This window comes from Gastrolobium bilobum, unplaced genomic scaffold, assembly GCF_033153095.1.
Source record: "Gastrolobium bilobum isolate Gb01-03AN ecotype WA unplaced genomic scaffold, APGP_CSIRO_Gbil_v1 utg26386, whole genome shotgun sequence".
NCBI classification, from domain to species: Eukaryota; Viridiplantae; Streptophyta; class Magnoliopsida; order Fabales; family Fabaceae; genus Gastrolobium; species Gastrolobium bilobum.
Genome location: NW_026895189.1, coordinates 93,211 through 109,975, shown reverse-complemented (window position 1 = coordinate 109,975; position 16,765 = coordinate 93,211). Strand labels below are relative to the sequence as shown.

Below are 16,765 nucleotides of genomic sequence, written 5' to 3'. Positions count from 1 at the left end.
CTCTGACAGATGGAAATGCCCCGCCTAGACTGTGCAACTTCGATCCCCAAGAAATATCGAAGTCTGCCAAGATCTTTGGTCTGAAATTGATTGAATAAATGCTCTTTCAACTGATCAATCCCGGTCTGATCACTGCCTGTAATGATAATGTCATCAACATAGACCAGGAGATAAACACACTGGCCAGAAGAGCTATGCCGGTAAAAGACAGAATGATCGGCTTTGCTTCTGATTAAGCCAAAGGATTCAACAACTGAACTAAAGCGGCTAAACCAGGCCCGAGGAGATTGCTTCAGGCCATATAAAGATTTTCGAAGTTTACATATCATTCCAGAACTCTCCCCCTGAGCAACAAAACCTGGTGGTTGCTCCATATAAACTTCCTCCTGCGAGTCACCATGTAGAAAAGCATTCTTAATATCAAGTTGGAGAAGGGGCCAGTGATGAATGGCGGCAAAGGCAAGAAACAGGCGAACAGAAGCCATCTTAGCAACAGGAGAAAAGGTATCCCCATAATCAAGACCAAAGATCTGTGTGTATCCCTTGGCCACTAAGCTAGTTTTAAGGCGATCAACAGTGCCATTAGGACCAACTTTAACTGTGAACACCCATCGACAACCAACAACAGACTTCCCGGGAGGAGCACGAACAAGATCCCAAGTGCCATTGGAGTGAAGTGCCTGCATTTCATCAAGCATCGCCTGGCGCCACCCTGGATGAGATAGTGCTTCACCTGTGGTTTTAAGGATGGAAACAGAAGAGAGACTAGAAACAAAAGTAAAATGTTGTGAAGAAAGTCTGTCATAACTCAAGAAAGAATAAAGGGGATGAGGATTTCGAGTGGATCGAATACCTTTCCGAAGGGCAATGGGAGGAGTCTCTGATGGAGGATCCGGAGGAGAAGAGCCGACGGGAAAGGGCGATGAGCCATCAAGAGGCAAAGTCGGAGGAGGTGCAGGCTGACGACGCTGGTATGTGAGGAGAGGACGATCTGCAGGTATGGAGGTAATTGGTTGCTCCTCTGGAATAGGGTCACCTGCAGCTGGTAAAGACAAGTCAAGAAAAGGAACAGGGAGGACCTGATCAACTTGGGACACTGGAGACGGAGTAGAGTGAAAAGGCTGCTGATCAAGGAAAGTGACATCAGCAGAAACGATATAACGCTTGAGATCAGGAGAATAGCAACGATACCCTTTTTGAAAACGTGTATACCCAAGGAAAATACACTTGAAGGCCTTGGATGTCAACTTGTCTTTACCTGGAGTAAGATCATGAACAAAACAAGTACAACCAAAAATATGTAAAGGCAGAGGATAAGAAGGTGCTCCGGAAAACAAAATACTGTGGGGAACATCATTATTTAGCACAGAAGAGGGCATGCGGTTGATAAGGAAACATGAGGTGATAATAGCATCTGCCCAAAAACGGAGTGGGACGTTCATATGAATGAGAAGGGTACGTGCAGTTTCAACTAGATGTCTATTTTTACGTTCAGCGACTCCATTTTGTTGTGGAGTGTGGGGACAGATAGTCTGGTGTATCGTCCCTTGTGTATCCAGAAATTTAGAAAATTCAAGAGACACATACTCTTTTGCATTATCACTGCGCAAGATTTGAATAGAAGCACCAAATTGAGTTATTATTTCTGCACAAAACTTTTGATAAATTGAAAATAACTCAGAACGATTTTTCATTAAATAAACCCAAGTGCAACGGGAGAAATCATCAATAAAGGTGACAAAATACTGAAAACCCAAAACAGACGTTGTTCGACTCGGACCCCAAATATCAGAATGAACAATAGAAAAAGGAGCATCAGCTCTTTTATTGACTCTATTAGCAAAGGAGGAGCGAGTGTGTTTTCCTTGCTGACAAGAATGACAGTTTAAAGACTTAAGATTGGATAAAAAGGGAACCATATGCTGAAGCTTGGAGAGGTTTGGATGACCCAGACGACTGTGAATTAGTTCAGGAGACTCTGTGAGAGAACAAGCTACTGGAGAAGGTGGTGCAATCAGATAGTAGAGACCTCGTGACTCAACGCCTGCTCCAATCGTCTTCCCCGTACCCGAATCCTGCATAGAAAAGGATTGTTTAGAGAAGGTAATAGTACATGAAAGAGAATGAATCAACTGGCTAACAGAGATTAAATTAAAAGGAATGCCAGGTATATAATAAACTGAACTCAAAGTTAAAAGAGGAGTTGGTTTGGCTTCCCCAATTCCACGAGCAGGAGCCTTAGTGCCATCAGCAAGAGTGACAGGGGGTAGGTTATTAGAATAAGAAAGTGAAGTGAAGAGATCTTTATTACCACAAATATGATGAGTAGCACCTGAGTCTATTATCCAGGGTCCAAGAGATGATTGATAAAAACAAGCAACATGATTACCAGTGTCTTGAGTAGGATGCTGAGAAGAAACCTTCTTGAGAAGTGCCTCATAGTCGGCACTTGAAAGAGTTACTAATCCAGTTGAAGGTGGCGTAACATCAGTTTGAGCAAAGTTGGCAGTCGGTGGCTTCAAATGAGGGTACTCCCTATAGCAGCGTTCTTCAAAATGCCCAAGATTCTGGCAATAATTGCAACGAGGCCTTTGTCTGCGGCCACGTCTGCGACCGCGTCCACTGTTCCAATTGGAATCACGGGCCCGAGAAAAGAATGGAGATGGGGTAGTACCGGAGATGATGCCAGTCGTGTTTTTGGACGCATTATTTGAGCCCTCCATCACAAAATAAAAGGAGATGACCAGAAAATAGAAAAGAACTACAAGAAAGCAAGAAATCGCGCAAAAACGTTGCACAAAAGTGTCCAAACAGCGGGTTTTTCACTGATATCTTTCAAACGGATGGGACCCACAACGAACGGAGACTAGATCTGGAAAGAGGGTGAGGAGGCGAGCAAGATGGTGGTGGTCCGGCCTGGAACGGTGGCCGGACGGTGGCTCACGCGCCGGAACAGTGGTTCGGCCGCGGGAGACTTCCACCGGCGCGTGGCGGCGCGTGGATGCTCCGATCAACACGCGGCTTGGACAGACAGGGTCGCCTCCCTGAGCCGCTCCTGATCGCGTGGTGGTTGGTCGGAAAAGTCGCCGGAAAAGCAGTCTGACGGCGGTGAACAGTGGCGGACGGTGGTTTTCTGGCGGTTTCCGGCGATGAACGGAGGTTGACGATCTTTTTCCTGATGATACGAGGTTGAGGACAAAAAATTTGTGACTAAATAAGGGTTAGGTGTGAAAGGATGGTTGCCGGTATGATGCACGGCAGTAAAAAGAAAGGAAAAGATATATATGCGGAAGCAGAGCCCTCAGATCGAGAGCTCTGATACCAAATTGAATCTGAAATATATTGTATATTCAAGTGTGTAAGTCTGTACAAGGAGGCTCTCTATTTATAGAGACTAAAAGACCTAACGGAATGACCTAATGGGCCAAGCCCACAATCTAGACTATTCTAGACTATTCTAATAATAATAAATTAATATTATTTCTAACAGAATCAAAGTGGCAAACCAGGACAATAAATACCGACTCGTTCTGGTGCTTATCATTGTGTCCAGAACAACACACTTCACATAAATTAAAATAAAAATAAAAATTGTAATTTGTGTTAACAAATAATATTAGATGGACAGCATCATTTCACAGTTTAGATACAACCTTCAATCATATATCATAATATTCCATGTTTTCTAAATTGTATTATTAGCACACCGTGTTTATAAGCCAACCCCTTCTTCCAAAACCATAAAAATAAATGGCAAACCAATTTCCGATTCTGAAAGACAAACATGCAACAGCCCCTGCACGTTTGAGTCGAGCCAGAAAGAGTAAGTAAATGGTATCGCCTGGTCAGAAAAGAAGAAGAAAGGAAAAAAAAAAACCTTAAAGTCGTCGCCTGGAGGAAGAGAGAACTGACGGTGTGTGTTGTGGAAGACTGGAAGAGGAAGGAAATTGGTGGAAGAGAGAAGTAGAGAACTGACGGTGGAAGGAAATCGGCGCCGTGGGTGTGGGTGGCAGGGTGGGGGACCTAGGGCTGGGATGAGTCTGTGATGTGTTATCTGTCGATTCTGTCCGACTCTATTTGTTATTTTTTATTTTTTTAATTAAAAAAAAAAGTAACCCGCGAACTGGCCCGTTTAACCTGCGGGTTGAATCGTTTGAGTTCGGATCGGGTTGGCAGCTCATTTTTGCCAACCCAACCCGGCTCGTTTTTTGCGGGTTACAAGCCAACCCAACGAGTTGGCTCATTTTTGACACCCCTACAATATATATAGACTAATGCTAGTACATTAGTCAAGAGTTATTGGTGGTGGTTCAACTACCTTTAACTATTTACAATATTTTCCAATAGAAATCATTGAATTTGATGTCTTCTCCTTTTTCCAATGAAATAAGAAATCTATTAAGATAAAGAGAAGATGACACAAAGAGTTAGGAGGACCAGAGATCCTCCTTAAAAAGAAAAAAGAAAACATCATCAATTAAATAAAGCTTCTCAATCCCTCAACATATATGTAAAGAAACCTTTAAATAGACCATGAGCTTTACGCCAAGTGGAAGTCAAATGCCTACCTTATCCAAGAGATGCAGCTCATCGAAGGATATTCCTTGCACAAACCCCACCCCCACAAATATTTTGGTGAGGGCCTACTGACTCTTCCACCTACATTTTTTTTATCTCTTTTTTTACTTATTAAAACAAAAGGAAAGACAAAGAAATAGAGCCACAAGTAATTTCTTTGACAACATTTTCAGTTTCAGGATAAAAGGTCTCCCTTCCACAACTTCATTTTAAGTAAAAAAATTCATACCTGCCTAAGCATTTCCAGATCTGATAATCACAAAAACCATTACAACCACTAACTCATTAACAAAGATAGTCAACATGCACAGGTTTGATATATATTGAAGTGAAGAAGTGTCTAACCCAAAAGGGTTGTAGAAGATAAAGATGCAACCAAAGGCTATGTTACTTTTTACTTCAATCACATGTCTATATCTATCAGAAAGAAAGGAAAATATGAGAATGTTAAGGGTACCACTAAAGAATATCCAATAGGGGATGGAGCATCAGTAGCCATGTGAACACTACAAAAGTTAAAAGCAAATATAGTAAAAGAAGCTTAGGAGACACGGATACTTGCCTGCCGTGCAGATGCTTGTGATATCCAAGAAGGTAGTAGACATGGCGTGTTATTCAAAGCATCATAAGTGGTCTCTTTTGCTTTTCCGCAGTCAATTACAAAAACTATGTCGTTGATTGTAATACTTGCCTCTGCCATATTTGTAGCAAGTATTACTTTCCTTACATTTGGAGGTGGTTTCTCAAATATGAGTTTCTAAAAAATATAAAGCAAAAGAATAAATAATTATCTGAATCCAGTAAGATAGATTAAAATTAAGTAGCATGAAGAAGAGATAATCAATTATCACTAATATGTTCTTAGAACTAGATCATGAAAATAAGGTTCTATAATGAGTAATCCAGTATTAGTTTAAAGTAAACATTTAAGCATGGTATGGTCTACCATCAATTACTTTTTTTTTTAATAATAATAAGTTTATGAAAAGAGAGAATTTTTTAATATGAGAGCAAGAGAATGAACAATCACAGAGGATAAAGCATCCCCATAAATCTATAGCAAGACTTGCTTTGAACCAAGAATTTCTAATCTTCTGATACGTAAATTATATGTCAAGATAAAAAATGGGATACATAATTTGTTTATCGTTGCTCTTTTCTTCGCACCTCATCCTCCCACAAAAGGTAATCTCTCCTTTCTCTCCAATAAAATATCTTTTTCTATCAAAAAAATATGACAATGGGATACCATTAAATCCAGTTGCATCCCATTATCTGTCAAAATTATGACACATTAAAAATAACATCTCAGAAACATAAAGACATAGGTCATAAAAACTTGCATTACAACTAAATTTTAAGCAATTCAAATTCTCTAGGGTTTACTTTTATTTTTCCTGCAAAAATATCAAGTTCCTTCATTTCATATGATGATTGTCATACATCTATCTTGTAGTTTCTTAAAGAAAGCAATGAATGGACCTTAGGTTATCCACAGAGAACACCAAGAAAAGGAAACTTGCAACCATGAAAAACTTATGACCATCACGAAAAGAAAAGGTTATAAATAAGTCTCTCTTAAACTACAACAACAGATTATTTATTACTACATAAAAGAAAAGCATTTCAAAGCAACAATCATATTGATTATTATTTATATAATTCAATTTCAACGAAAAAAGATAAAATAATATAATTAAATGACTTCAATTTGTTGCCAACAAAAAGACAGAGGCTTATCAGAAATACAAATCACAAGGAGAAATAATAAAGGTTTAGGAGTAGAAGACAATGAAATGACACCCAAAAGAATCAACAAGGGAAATAACTAACCTGTTCAGAAGTTGCCATTGAACCATGACATGTTAGAAGCAGAATCCTATTCGGATCTCCTAAAAGAGGATGTGCTTTAAGCTGATCTCTTAAACAGCTTATATCCTCCCACCCTGTCATAAATACTAAGACAGCACCTGGTCGTTCCTTCCGACATATATGGCATAGAACAGCCTCAATGAGATTAAATCCAATGCAGTCAGGTGCCCAAGATGCTAGTGAATCACGCGCTTTGGAACTGTAGTTCTCAAAGCTTGATTTAGAAAGAGCATCCTGTTCAACAGTATAAAAGTAACAAATTCATTTCTCCAACATAATGCATTTTAACAGAATTCAGTTTTAGTTTCTAAGGCAAACATGGAATATCTAGAGATAATTTCAGACAAGGCACACAAGTACTATCAAGTCTAAGAGAAGTATACATCCCTGGTATCAAACAGTTATGAATACGCATGCAGCAAGGCACAACATCAAGGTATCAGCATATACATGTGAAAGATGACCTCAGGCCAAACAAGAACTTGAAAAGAAGATTTGTATATTATTGAATTGTATAATATTTGTACAAGAGTTCTCTATTTAAAGAGACTAAAAAATCTAATGGGCTAAGCCCAAATACACTTGTAGAGTAGTCTAACTATTACAAAATAATAATAAAATAATTCTAATATTTACAATACTCCCCCTCAAGCTGAGGAATGGATATTTGTCATTCCCATCTTAATAGTAAGTTCTTGAAATCTATCATTAGGAAGACCCTTAGTTAAGACATCAGCCAATTGACGACCAGAAGGAATATATAGAGTAGTGATCAGTCCACTGTCTAATTTCTCTTTAATGAAGTGGCGATCAATCTCAATATGTTTGGTTCGATCGTGTTAAACTGGATTGTGAGCTATACAGATAGCTGACTTGTTATCACAAAGTAACTTCATATATCCTTCATATCTCACCTTGAGATCATCGAGAATGATTTTCAGCCATAATAACACACAGATACCTTGAGTTATAGCTCGAAATTCTGCTTCTGCACTTGATCTAGCAACCACATTTTGCTTTTTACTTCTCCATGTTATAAGATTTCCAAAGAGAAACATACAACAGCCTGAAGTAGACCGTCAGTCAGTCACGGATCCAGCATAATCGGCGTCTGTATAAACTTCTAAGGATAAGTTTCCTCCTCTCTAGAACAATAATCCTCTACCTGGTGTGCCTTTCAAATATTGGAGAATCCTGTCCACAGCTCGCAAGTGTTTCTCCCTCGAATCATGCATAAATTGACTAACAACACTAACTGCATAAGATAGATCAGGTCTAGTATGAGCTAGATATATCAATCTTCCCACTATTCGTTGATATTGTCATTTGTCAACTGAAGAGCTCTCATTTTCACTTCCTAGTCTGTGATTCTGCTCAATCGAAGTACTGAAAGGTTTACACCCAAGTTTTTCTGCTTCTTTAAGGAGGTCAAGAACATACTTCCTTTGACAAATAAATATCTCTTGCTTTGAATGAACAACTTCTATCCCAAGAAAATATCTCAGTTTTCCAAAATCTTTAACTTCAAATTCAGCAGTCAGTCTTTTTTTCAGGGCACATTTCTCACCTATATCATCCCCTATTATAATAATGTCATCAACATAAACTAGAAGGATAGTGGTCTTACCTTCCTGAGAATGTTTAAAGAAAAGTGTATGATCTCCTTGGCTTTGCTTGTATCCCAATGAAAGCATAACTTTGGTAAATCTTCCAAACCAAGCACGCGGGGATTGCTTCAAGCCATACAACGCCTTCTTTAACCTGCAAACTCTATTATCTCCATTTGTAGAGTTAAATCCTGGTGGAATCTCCATGTAAACCTCCTCTTCTAATTCACCATTGAGAAAGGCATTTTTCACATCAAATTGATTCAAATACTAGCTAAAATAAGCAGCGAAGGACAATAGAACCCTTACAGTATTCATTTTGGCCACCAGAGCAAATGTTTCTTCGTAATCAATGTCATAGGTCTGTGTGTATCCCTTGGCTACCAATCGAGCTTTATATCTCTCAAAAGTCCCATTAGAATTATACTTCGGAGTATACACTCATCTGCACCCTGCTGTCCTTTTTCCATTTGGCTTGCCAACAACTTCCCATGTATTATTCTTCTCTAATGCATTCATCTCCTCATGCATGGCTTGAACCCAATTATCATCCTTTAATGCTTCATGTACTGATTTCGAGATTGAAATGGAGTCAAGTGCTGTAATAAAACTTCTATGTTGCATAGAGAGGTTCTTAGAGGAGACAAAATGAGAAATAGGGTGATGGGTACAAGACCTTTTCCCTTTCCTTACTACAATGGGTAAGTCATCAGAATTAATATCAGGCTCAGGAATAAAAAAAGTAGTGTGTTCAGTACTTACCACCGATTCAGGCGATTGCAGTTGCTGATGGAGCAGTGTTGGTTGTTTCTTTCTTTGGTACAATAGTTCGAGTGTCCCAGGCTTTGCGTATTTTCTGTCTATCAATAGGAGGCATGTCAAATGAGAAATCAGATGAATTTTCAACCTCAGCAACTAAGTCTTCCTTCAAATTGTCATGTAGTGTAACTACTGGAGTAGAAGATGTAGGTAACAGAAAGGGAGACTCAGACTCGAAGAAAATGGATAAAGCTTCTATACTATTCTCCCCCTGAAGCTGAGGGTGTAGAAAGTAAGACTCGGATTCATGGAAGCTAACATCTATAGAGACAGAGAATTTACGACTTGGAGGGTGGTAACATTTGTATCCTTTTTTGTTGGGACCATAACCAAGGAAGACACACTTAAGGGCTCTAGGCTCTAATTTACTCCGATGTTGTTTATGGATATGGACGAAGGCAACACATCCAAAGATACGAGACTGGAGACTTTGCATAATTGGAACAGAAGGGAACAAAGAGGTAATGAGATCAACAGGACTTACATGGCCAAGGACTATGGAAGGCAGACGGTTGATCAAATAGGCTGCAATTAATAAGGCTTCTCCCCAGTAAGAGTTGGGTACAGATGTCTGAAACAAAAATACTCTGGTGACTTCAAGCAAATGTCGATTTTTTCTTTCAGCAACCCCATTCTGCTAAGGGGTATCCACGCATGTGAGCTCATGAATCATACCCTTGTTTGAAACGAATTGTGACAGACGCTGGTTGACATACTCCGTATCATTCTCAGATCTTAATCGCTTAATACTTTTACCAAACTGTGTCTCGATCATTTGATAAAATCGAATAAACAATTCTGGTACTTCTGATTTGTCTTTCATCAAGAATATCCATGTCACCCAAGTGCAATCATCAATAAAAGAAACAAACCACCTAGCACCTGAAATATTATGTACTTTAGAAGGGCCCTAAACATCCGAATGGATAAGAGTAAAGGGCTCAATACTCTTTATTGAAATTGAAGGAAAGGGCACACGATGGTGTTTCGCAAGCTCACAAACATCACAATGGAAGGAGTCAATTGACTGATCCTTAAAAAAAGAAGGAAACATTGACTTCAATAAGCCAAATGACGGGTGCCCCAGACGTTTGTGATGAAGCCAAATCTGTGAGAATGAAGTAGATGGGTGATGACTCATCAATAATTGATTCCCGGTATCCCTTGTAGCATGCTCTGGAATGAGATAGTACAACCCACTCTGCTCCTTAGCAACTCCAACCGTCCTCCCCGTGGTGATATCCTGAATAACACAATGGGTAGGGAAAAAGGTGACAGCACAATTCATGTCAGTTGTAAGCTTATAAGTGGAGATAAGATTGGTAGAGAGCTAAGGAACATAAAGAACATTTTTTAAAAATAAGGAAGGTTGAATTTGAATGTTACCAGAACACACAACTGATTTGTGCGATCCATCAGCTACAGCTATAGTACGGATACCACTAGTAGGGTGATATGAAAGAAAAAAATCAGCTAGACAGGTCATATGATCAGTTGCACCAGAATCCATAATCTATGAATTTTTGAAATCAATGCAAGATGTAAGAGATGTAGGGAGTGTGATCTTGCCAAACATAGTCGATCAGAATAGTAAAATAAAATAAATTTCTCTTCTTTTTTTATGAATAGTATGCGTGAAGAGTGCTGGTGAACAATACGCGTGAACAGTGTGTTTTTTTTTTTTTTAGTTGTTTCGGTCGTCTGATGAAAAAGAAACCTCCGTAAAATGATAGATCTGAGAAAACGAAGTGAAACAGGAGTCTTCAGGGTCCAAAAGGTCCCTGGAAAAAAAAATTCAACGGCGGCTTTGTGGCGACGAGAGGCAAATAGGGTTTGGTTTTTAGAGGCGATGATTTGCGGAAACAGAGCCCTGAAATCAAGAGCTCTAATACCAACTTGAAAAGAAAATTTGTATATTATTGAATTGTATAATATTTGTACAAGAGTTCTCTATTTAAAGAGACTAAAAAATCCTAATGGGCTAAGCCCAAATACACTTATAGAGTATTCTAACTATTACAAAATAATAATAAAATAATTCTAATATTTACAATACAAGAAAATCTAAATTCTTTTGGGCAACACCGGAAGTTAAACTTACTAGTAGCTAAACAACAAACACACTTTAAACCCGTCACTGTTGTAAGCAAAAATATTGGTCGCCAAAATTGAGATGATGAATAATTTGTTTTGGCACCAAATATGTCATAGTTGATGCATGGAAATGAGGCAATAAATAAATAAATAAAAGTAAAAAAAAATGCATAAGAAATGAGAGGAAAGGACAAAAGCAAGCATTGATGTGATGTTAAAGACAAACTACTTTCCTGAATCTGTTATGTAATTCAGAAGGCAGCTACTCTAATTCAAATAGATTTAACTCAGAAAAGAGGAAAGGAGAAGAAAGTAAAAAGGATATTTATTGTATCAATACAAGGTTTACAAGTAACCTCCAAGGGAGCTCTTCCCTTCACAGTAAAACAGTATTACTCAAAACACAAAAAACCTCCCTTACACTCCCCAATCTATATATTTATACAAGCATATAACCAACACGCAATTAACTATTCTGACCCAACACTAACTACTAACTAACTTTGGTTCTTGTTAGAATATTAGATATGATATGATTAGATATGATTAGATATGATTGGATTCCGTCTTATCCGTAAATATTCTGACTGTATTAGGATTAGGTTTGGGCCTTTCACTTAAGCCCATTAGGGTCTCTATATATTGTAACTCTCTGACACAGATCAATACACAACATATTATTCTTCTATTATTTTATATTCAAGTTGGTATCAGAGCTCTTTCGTTCTGGGAACCCTCGCTTCCGCTTAGAAACCTTGTTTTTTGCTTTAACACCTAAGCCCACTGCTTAGGAGTCCTCTTTCTTGCCGTGCGTCCTTCCGGCAAACCTTCTAGGGCTGTAAACAGCCTCTGAGTGATTTTTCCAAACGCGTCAGCACCTCCGACGGCCACCGGAACCACCGCCCGCCGTCAGAATCACTGTTCAGGCAACCAGAGACTTTTTCCGGCGACTTTTCCGACCAAACTTCACGCGATCAGGACCCTCTCTTCCCGGCGACCAGGTCTGTGGTGGTCCGGTCAGCAACGCATCTCCCACGCTCCGTCACGCGCCACCTGTCTTCTCTGCGCGTGGGCTTCACGCGCCACCTTCTGCCGGCGCGTGAGCACTATTCCGGCTGCTTTTTCCGGCCGGTCTTGGATAGAGAAGCTCGCCTTCTCCTCCCCTTTCTGGATCTGTGATTGTTTCTCTGTGGGTCTGACCTTAGACGCGTGGTTCTTCTTGATTGGATATCGTTTGCCTTCGTTTACGGCTTTTATATTTTATCTTTAAATGGCAGCAGCATCTCCTGATCTCTCGGAGGTTAACTCTCCTTCTATTGTTGCAAATATAGCTCAGTCAGATAATGCATCATTTGGTTCAGGTTCGGACTATGCTGCACTCCAAACCCCTCTTAGGAAGGCTTCTCCTCAGTCTCAGCCTTATACTGGTAATCCTGTTGCTTGTGTTTCTCATTCTACATCACTTGGCACTTGGATATTTGACTCTGGTGCTACCGATCATCTCTGTGGTAATAAGGAACTCTTTACATCTCTTACTTACTCTGATCATTTACCGTCTTTTACCCTTGCGGATGGAACCAAAGCCCCAGTTCGTGGGATTGGACAAGCTCGTCTGACCTCTACCTTGGCCCTGACATCTGTCTATTACATTCCTGGCATCCCTTATAACTTAATTTCTATTAGTAAGTTGATCCACTCCCTCACTTGCACCATTACTTTCTCTAACCATTCTGTTTCTGTGCAGGATCCGGGTACGGGGAAAATGATTGGAGTGGGTCGTGAGTCACGAGGGCTTTATTATCTGGATGTGCCTCGTCCTTCAGTAGCATGCTCTCTCACAGAATCTCCACAACTTATCCACAGTCGCCTTGGTCATCCAAGTCTTTCAAAGTTGCAGAAAATGGTTCCTCTTTTGTCCGGTCTTCAGTCTTTAGATTGTGTGTCATGTCAACAAGGGAAGCATACACGCTCCTCTTTTGCCAGTCGAGTCAATAAACGAGCTGATGCCCCTTTCTCTCTTGTTCATTCAGATATCTGGGGTCCAAGTCGTACCTTGTCTGTCTTAGGTTTTCGGTATTTCGTTACCTTTATTGATGATTTTTCCCGTTGCACTTGGACCTATTTAATGAAAAATCGTTCCCAGCTATTTTCCATTTATAAAAAGTTTTCTACTGAGATCCATACTCAATTTGGTGTCTCTATTCGTATTCTACGTAGTGATAATGCTAAGGAATATGTTTCTATTGATTTTTCTAATTTCTTGGCCACACAAGGTACTTTACATCAAACTACTTGTCCTCACACTCCACAACAAAATGGGGTGGCTAAACGTAAAAACAGACATCTCATTGAAATTGCCCGTACCCTTCTTATTCATATGCAGGTTCCCCTTCACTTCTGGGCAGATGTTGTACTCATCTCTTGTTTTCTCATCAATCGCATGCCTTCATCTGTGCTCCACAATGACATTCCTCATAATCTATTGCTTCCAGATGTTCCTCTTTATCCTCTAACTCCACATGTCTTTGGTTGTACTTGTTTTGTTCATGATCTCACTCCTGGGAAGGATAAGTTAACATCCAAAGCCTTTCAGTGTATCTTTCTTGGTTATTCTCGTCTTCAAAAGGGTTATCGTTGTTATTCTCCCGACCTTAAGCGTTACTTAGTTTCCGCTGATGTCACTTTTCTTGATCAACAACCCTTTAATTCTATCCCATCTCAGATGTCACAGGTTGATCATGTACTTCCTGTCCCTTTTCTTGACTTGTCTTTGCCAGCTGCAGGTGCTTCTATTCCAGATGAGCAACCTATTGCTTCTATACCTGAGGACCGTCCACTTCTCACCTATCAGCGTCGCAAAACTGTGCCTCCTGTCGACTCGACTCTTGCTGACTCATCGCCCACTGTTGTTGCTTCTTCCCCTCCGGATCCTTCATCAGAGACTCTTCCCATTGCTCAAAGAAAAGGTACACGTACTACTCGTAACCCTTATCCTCTTTATACCTTTTTGAGTTATGACCGTCTTTCTTCACCTCATTTCACCTTTGTTTCTAGTCTTTCTTCTATTTCTATTCCTAAGACCACAGGTGAAGCACTTTCCCATCCAGGGTGGCGCCAAGCAATGCTTGATGAGATGACTGCACTTCATTCCAATGGCACTTGGGACCTTGTTTCTGCTCCTCCAGAGAAGTCTATAGTTGGTTGTCGCTGGGTTTTTACTGTGAGAGTTGGACCTGATGGCCATATTGATCGTCTCAAGGCACGTTTAGTTGCCAAGGGTTTTACTCAAATCTTTGGCCTTGATTATAGCGATACATTTTCTCCGGTCGCTAAGATGGCGTCAGTCCGCCTCTTTCTTGCCCTTGCTGCTGTTCGTCACTGGCCACTCCTTCAACTTGACATCAAAAATGCCTTTCTTCATGGTGATTTACAAGAAGTTTACATGGAGCAACCACCTGGTTTTGTTGCTCAGAGGGAGTCTGGAAAGGTGTGTCGTCTTCGGAAATCCTTATATAGTCTCAAGCAGTCTCCTCGAGCATGGTTCAGTCGCTTCAGTTCTGTTGTTCAGGCGTTTGGCTTAATCCGCAGTAAAGTTGACCATTCTGTGTTTTATAGGATTACATCTCCTGATAAGTGTATCTATTTGTTAGTCTATGTTGACGACATCATTCTCACCGGAAGTGATCAAGACGGAATTCGTCAGTTAAAACAGCATTTGTTTAGTACATTTCAAACAAAGGACCTTGGGAAGTTGCGTTACTTCTTGGGAATTGAGGTGGCGCAATCCAGACAGGGCATTTCTATCTGTCAAAGGAAATATGCCCTGGATATCCTAGAAGAAACTGGTATGTTGGGGAGTAAACCAGTTGATACACCTATGGATCCTAATGTCAAGTTATTGCCCGGACAGGGGGAGCCGTTATCTGATCCTGGACGTTATCGGAGGCTAATTGGGAAGCTCAACTATCTTACTGTGACTAGGCCAGATATTTCTTTCGCTGTTAGTACGGCTAGTCAGTTTCTTGATTCCCCTTGTGATTCACATTGGGATGCTGCTGTGAGGATCCTCTGATACATCAAAGGAGCACCAGGAAAAGGTTTGTTGTATTCAGATCAGGGAAATACAGAAATTTGTGGTTATTCAGATGTTGATTGGGCAGGATCACCCTCGGACAGGCGCTCTACTTCTGGCTATTGTGTCTTCTTTGGAGGAAACTTAATTTCGTGGAAGAGCAAGAAACAACCTGTTGTTGCTCGATCTAGTGCAGAAGCTGAGTATTGTGCAATGGCAAATGCTACCTGTGAGTTAGTCTGGTTAAAGCAGTTGATTCAGGAGCTTCATCTTTGTGAACAGAAACAACCCATGACACTCATCTGTGATAATCAAGCTGCGCTACATATATCCTCTAATCCTGTCTTTCATGAGAGGACCAAACATATAGAGATTGATTGTCACTTCATTCGAGAAAAGATTCAGTCAGGAGAAATCAAGACTGCTTTCGTCAACTCCTCTGATCAACTAGCGGATGTTTTCACTAAAGCTCTTAGAGGTCCTCGGGTTGAATACATTTGTAACAAGCTTGGTGCTCATAATATATACGCACCAGCTTGAGGGGGAGTGTTAGAATATTAGATATGATATGATTAGATATGATTAGATATGATTGGATTCCGTCTTATCCGTGAATATTCTGACTGTATTAGGATTAGGTTTGGGCCTTTCACTTAAGCCCATTAGGGTCTCTATATATTGTAACTCTCTGACACAGATCAATACATAACATATTATTCTTCTATTATTTTATATTCAAGTGTTCTTATTTCTTCGAGAACATACTTTCCAATCCCTTTTATCTCCTGAGTCATAATTCCTATCCGTAACAATACCCCCTCCCTGAAGATCAACATTGTCCCCAAGGTTGAAATGAGGGAATTGTTGCTGAATAGTGTCATAATCTTCCCAAGATGCTTCATCAACAGGGCGCTGATTCCATTGGATGAGCACCTGTGTAATATTTTCTCCTTGCTGAACTACTGATCTGCTACCTAAAACTGCCTGTGGTTCATATTTAGCTGATTCCACCAGAAGTTCCACAAGGAGTGCTGGTTCTGCCCCATGCTTCCCAACAGCATGTTTCAGCTGAGAAACATGGAAGATGGGATACACCCTAGCTTCTAGAGGTAATTGGACCTGAAATGCCACTGCTCCAATATGTTTAATCACCAAAAAAGGTCCATAAAATCGTTCAGCCAGTTTGGGGTTCAGATGCAAGCCAAGAGAAACCTGAGCATGAGGCCTCCATTTCAAATAGACCCAATCACCTACTGCAACAGGAGAAATAGTACAATGAACATTAGCTTTTCTTGTCATATGATCTTGAGCTCTCTGCAAATGAAATTTCATTTGTTTAAGAGCTTCATCCCTGCTTATGAGGTACTGTGCCACTGATTCCACCACAGTTTCCCCGGGTATTAAATTTGGACAGAGAAGGGGGAGGCCTCCCATAAACAATCTCGAAAGGGGTGGTTTGGGCTGATGAATGAAAGTTGGTATTATGCCAGAATTCAGCCCAAGCCAGAAAATTCCCCCACTCCCTTGATTGCTCATAACAAAAACGGCTTCAATTCAGTACCTTGTAAACGGAACAGCTCCTGCCAAAAACTACTAATAAAAGTGGGGTCTCTATCACTAACAATAGAGATAGGAATACCATGCAACCGCACAATTTCACATCTATTTGAATTAGAGTAGCTGCCTTCTGAATTACGTAACAGTGGTCCGACCTACTGGATTC

At 40.2% G+C, this 16,765-nt stretch overlaps 1 protein-coding gene across 1 annotated transcript in view; it reads right to left on the bottom strand.

Annotated features, from left to right (window-relative positions):
- Positions 1-16,765, bottom strand: part of LOC133298922 (DExH-box ATP-dependent RNA helicase DExH3) — a 55,555-nt gene that overhangs the window by 30,552 nt on the left and 8,238 nt on the right. Inside the window, exons 10-11 of the mRNA XM_061498315.1 lie at positions 6,412-6,684; positions 5,141-5,335 (exon numbers count right to left, since the gene is read on the bottom strand). Of these exons, the coding sequence (XP_061354299.1) occupies positions 5,141-5,335; positions 6,412-6,684 (468 nt within the window). The remainder of the gene's footprint in view (positions 1-5,140; positions 5,336-6,411; positions 6,685-16,765) is intronic.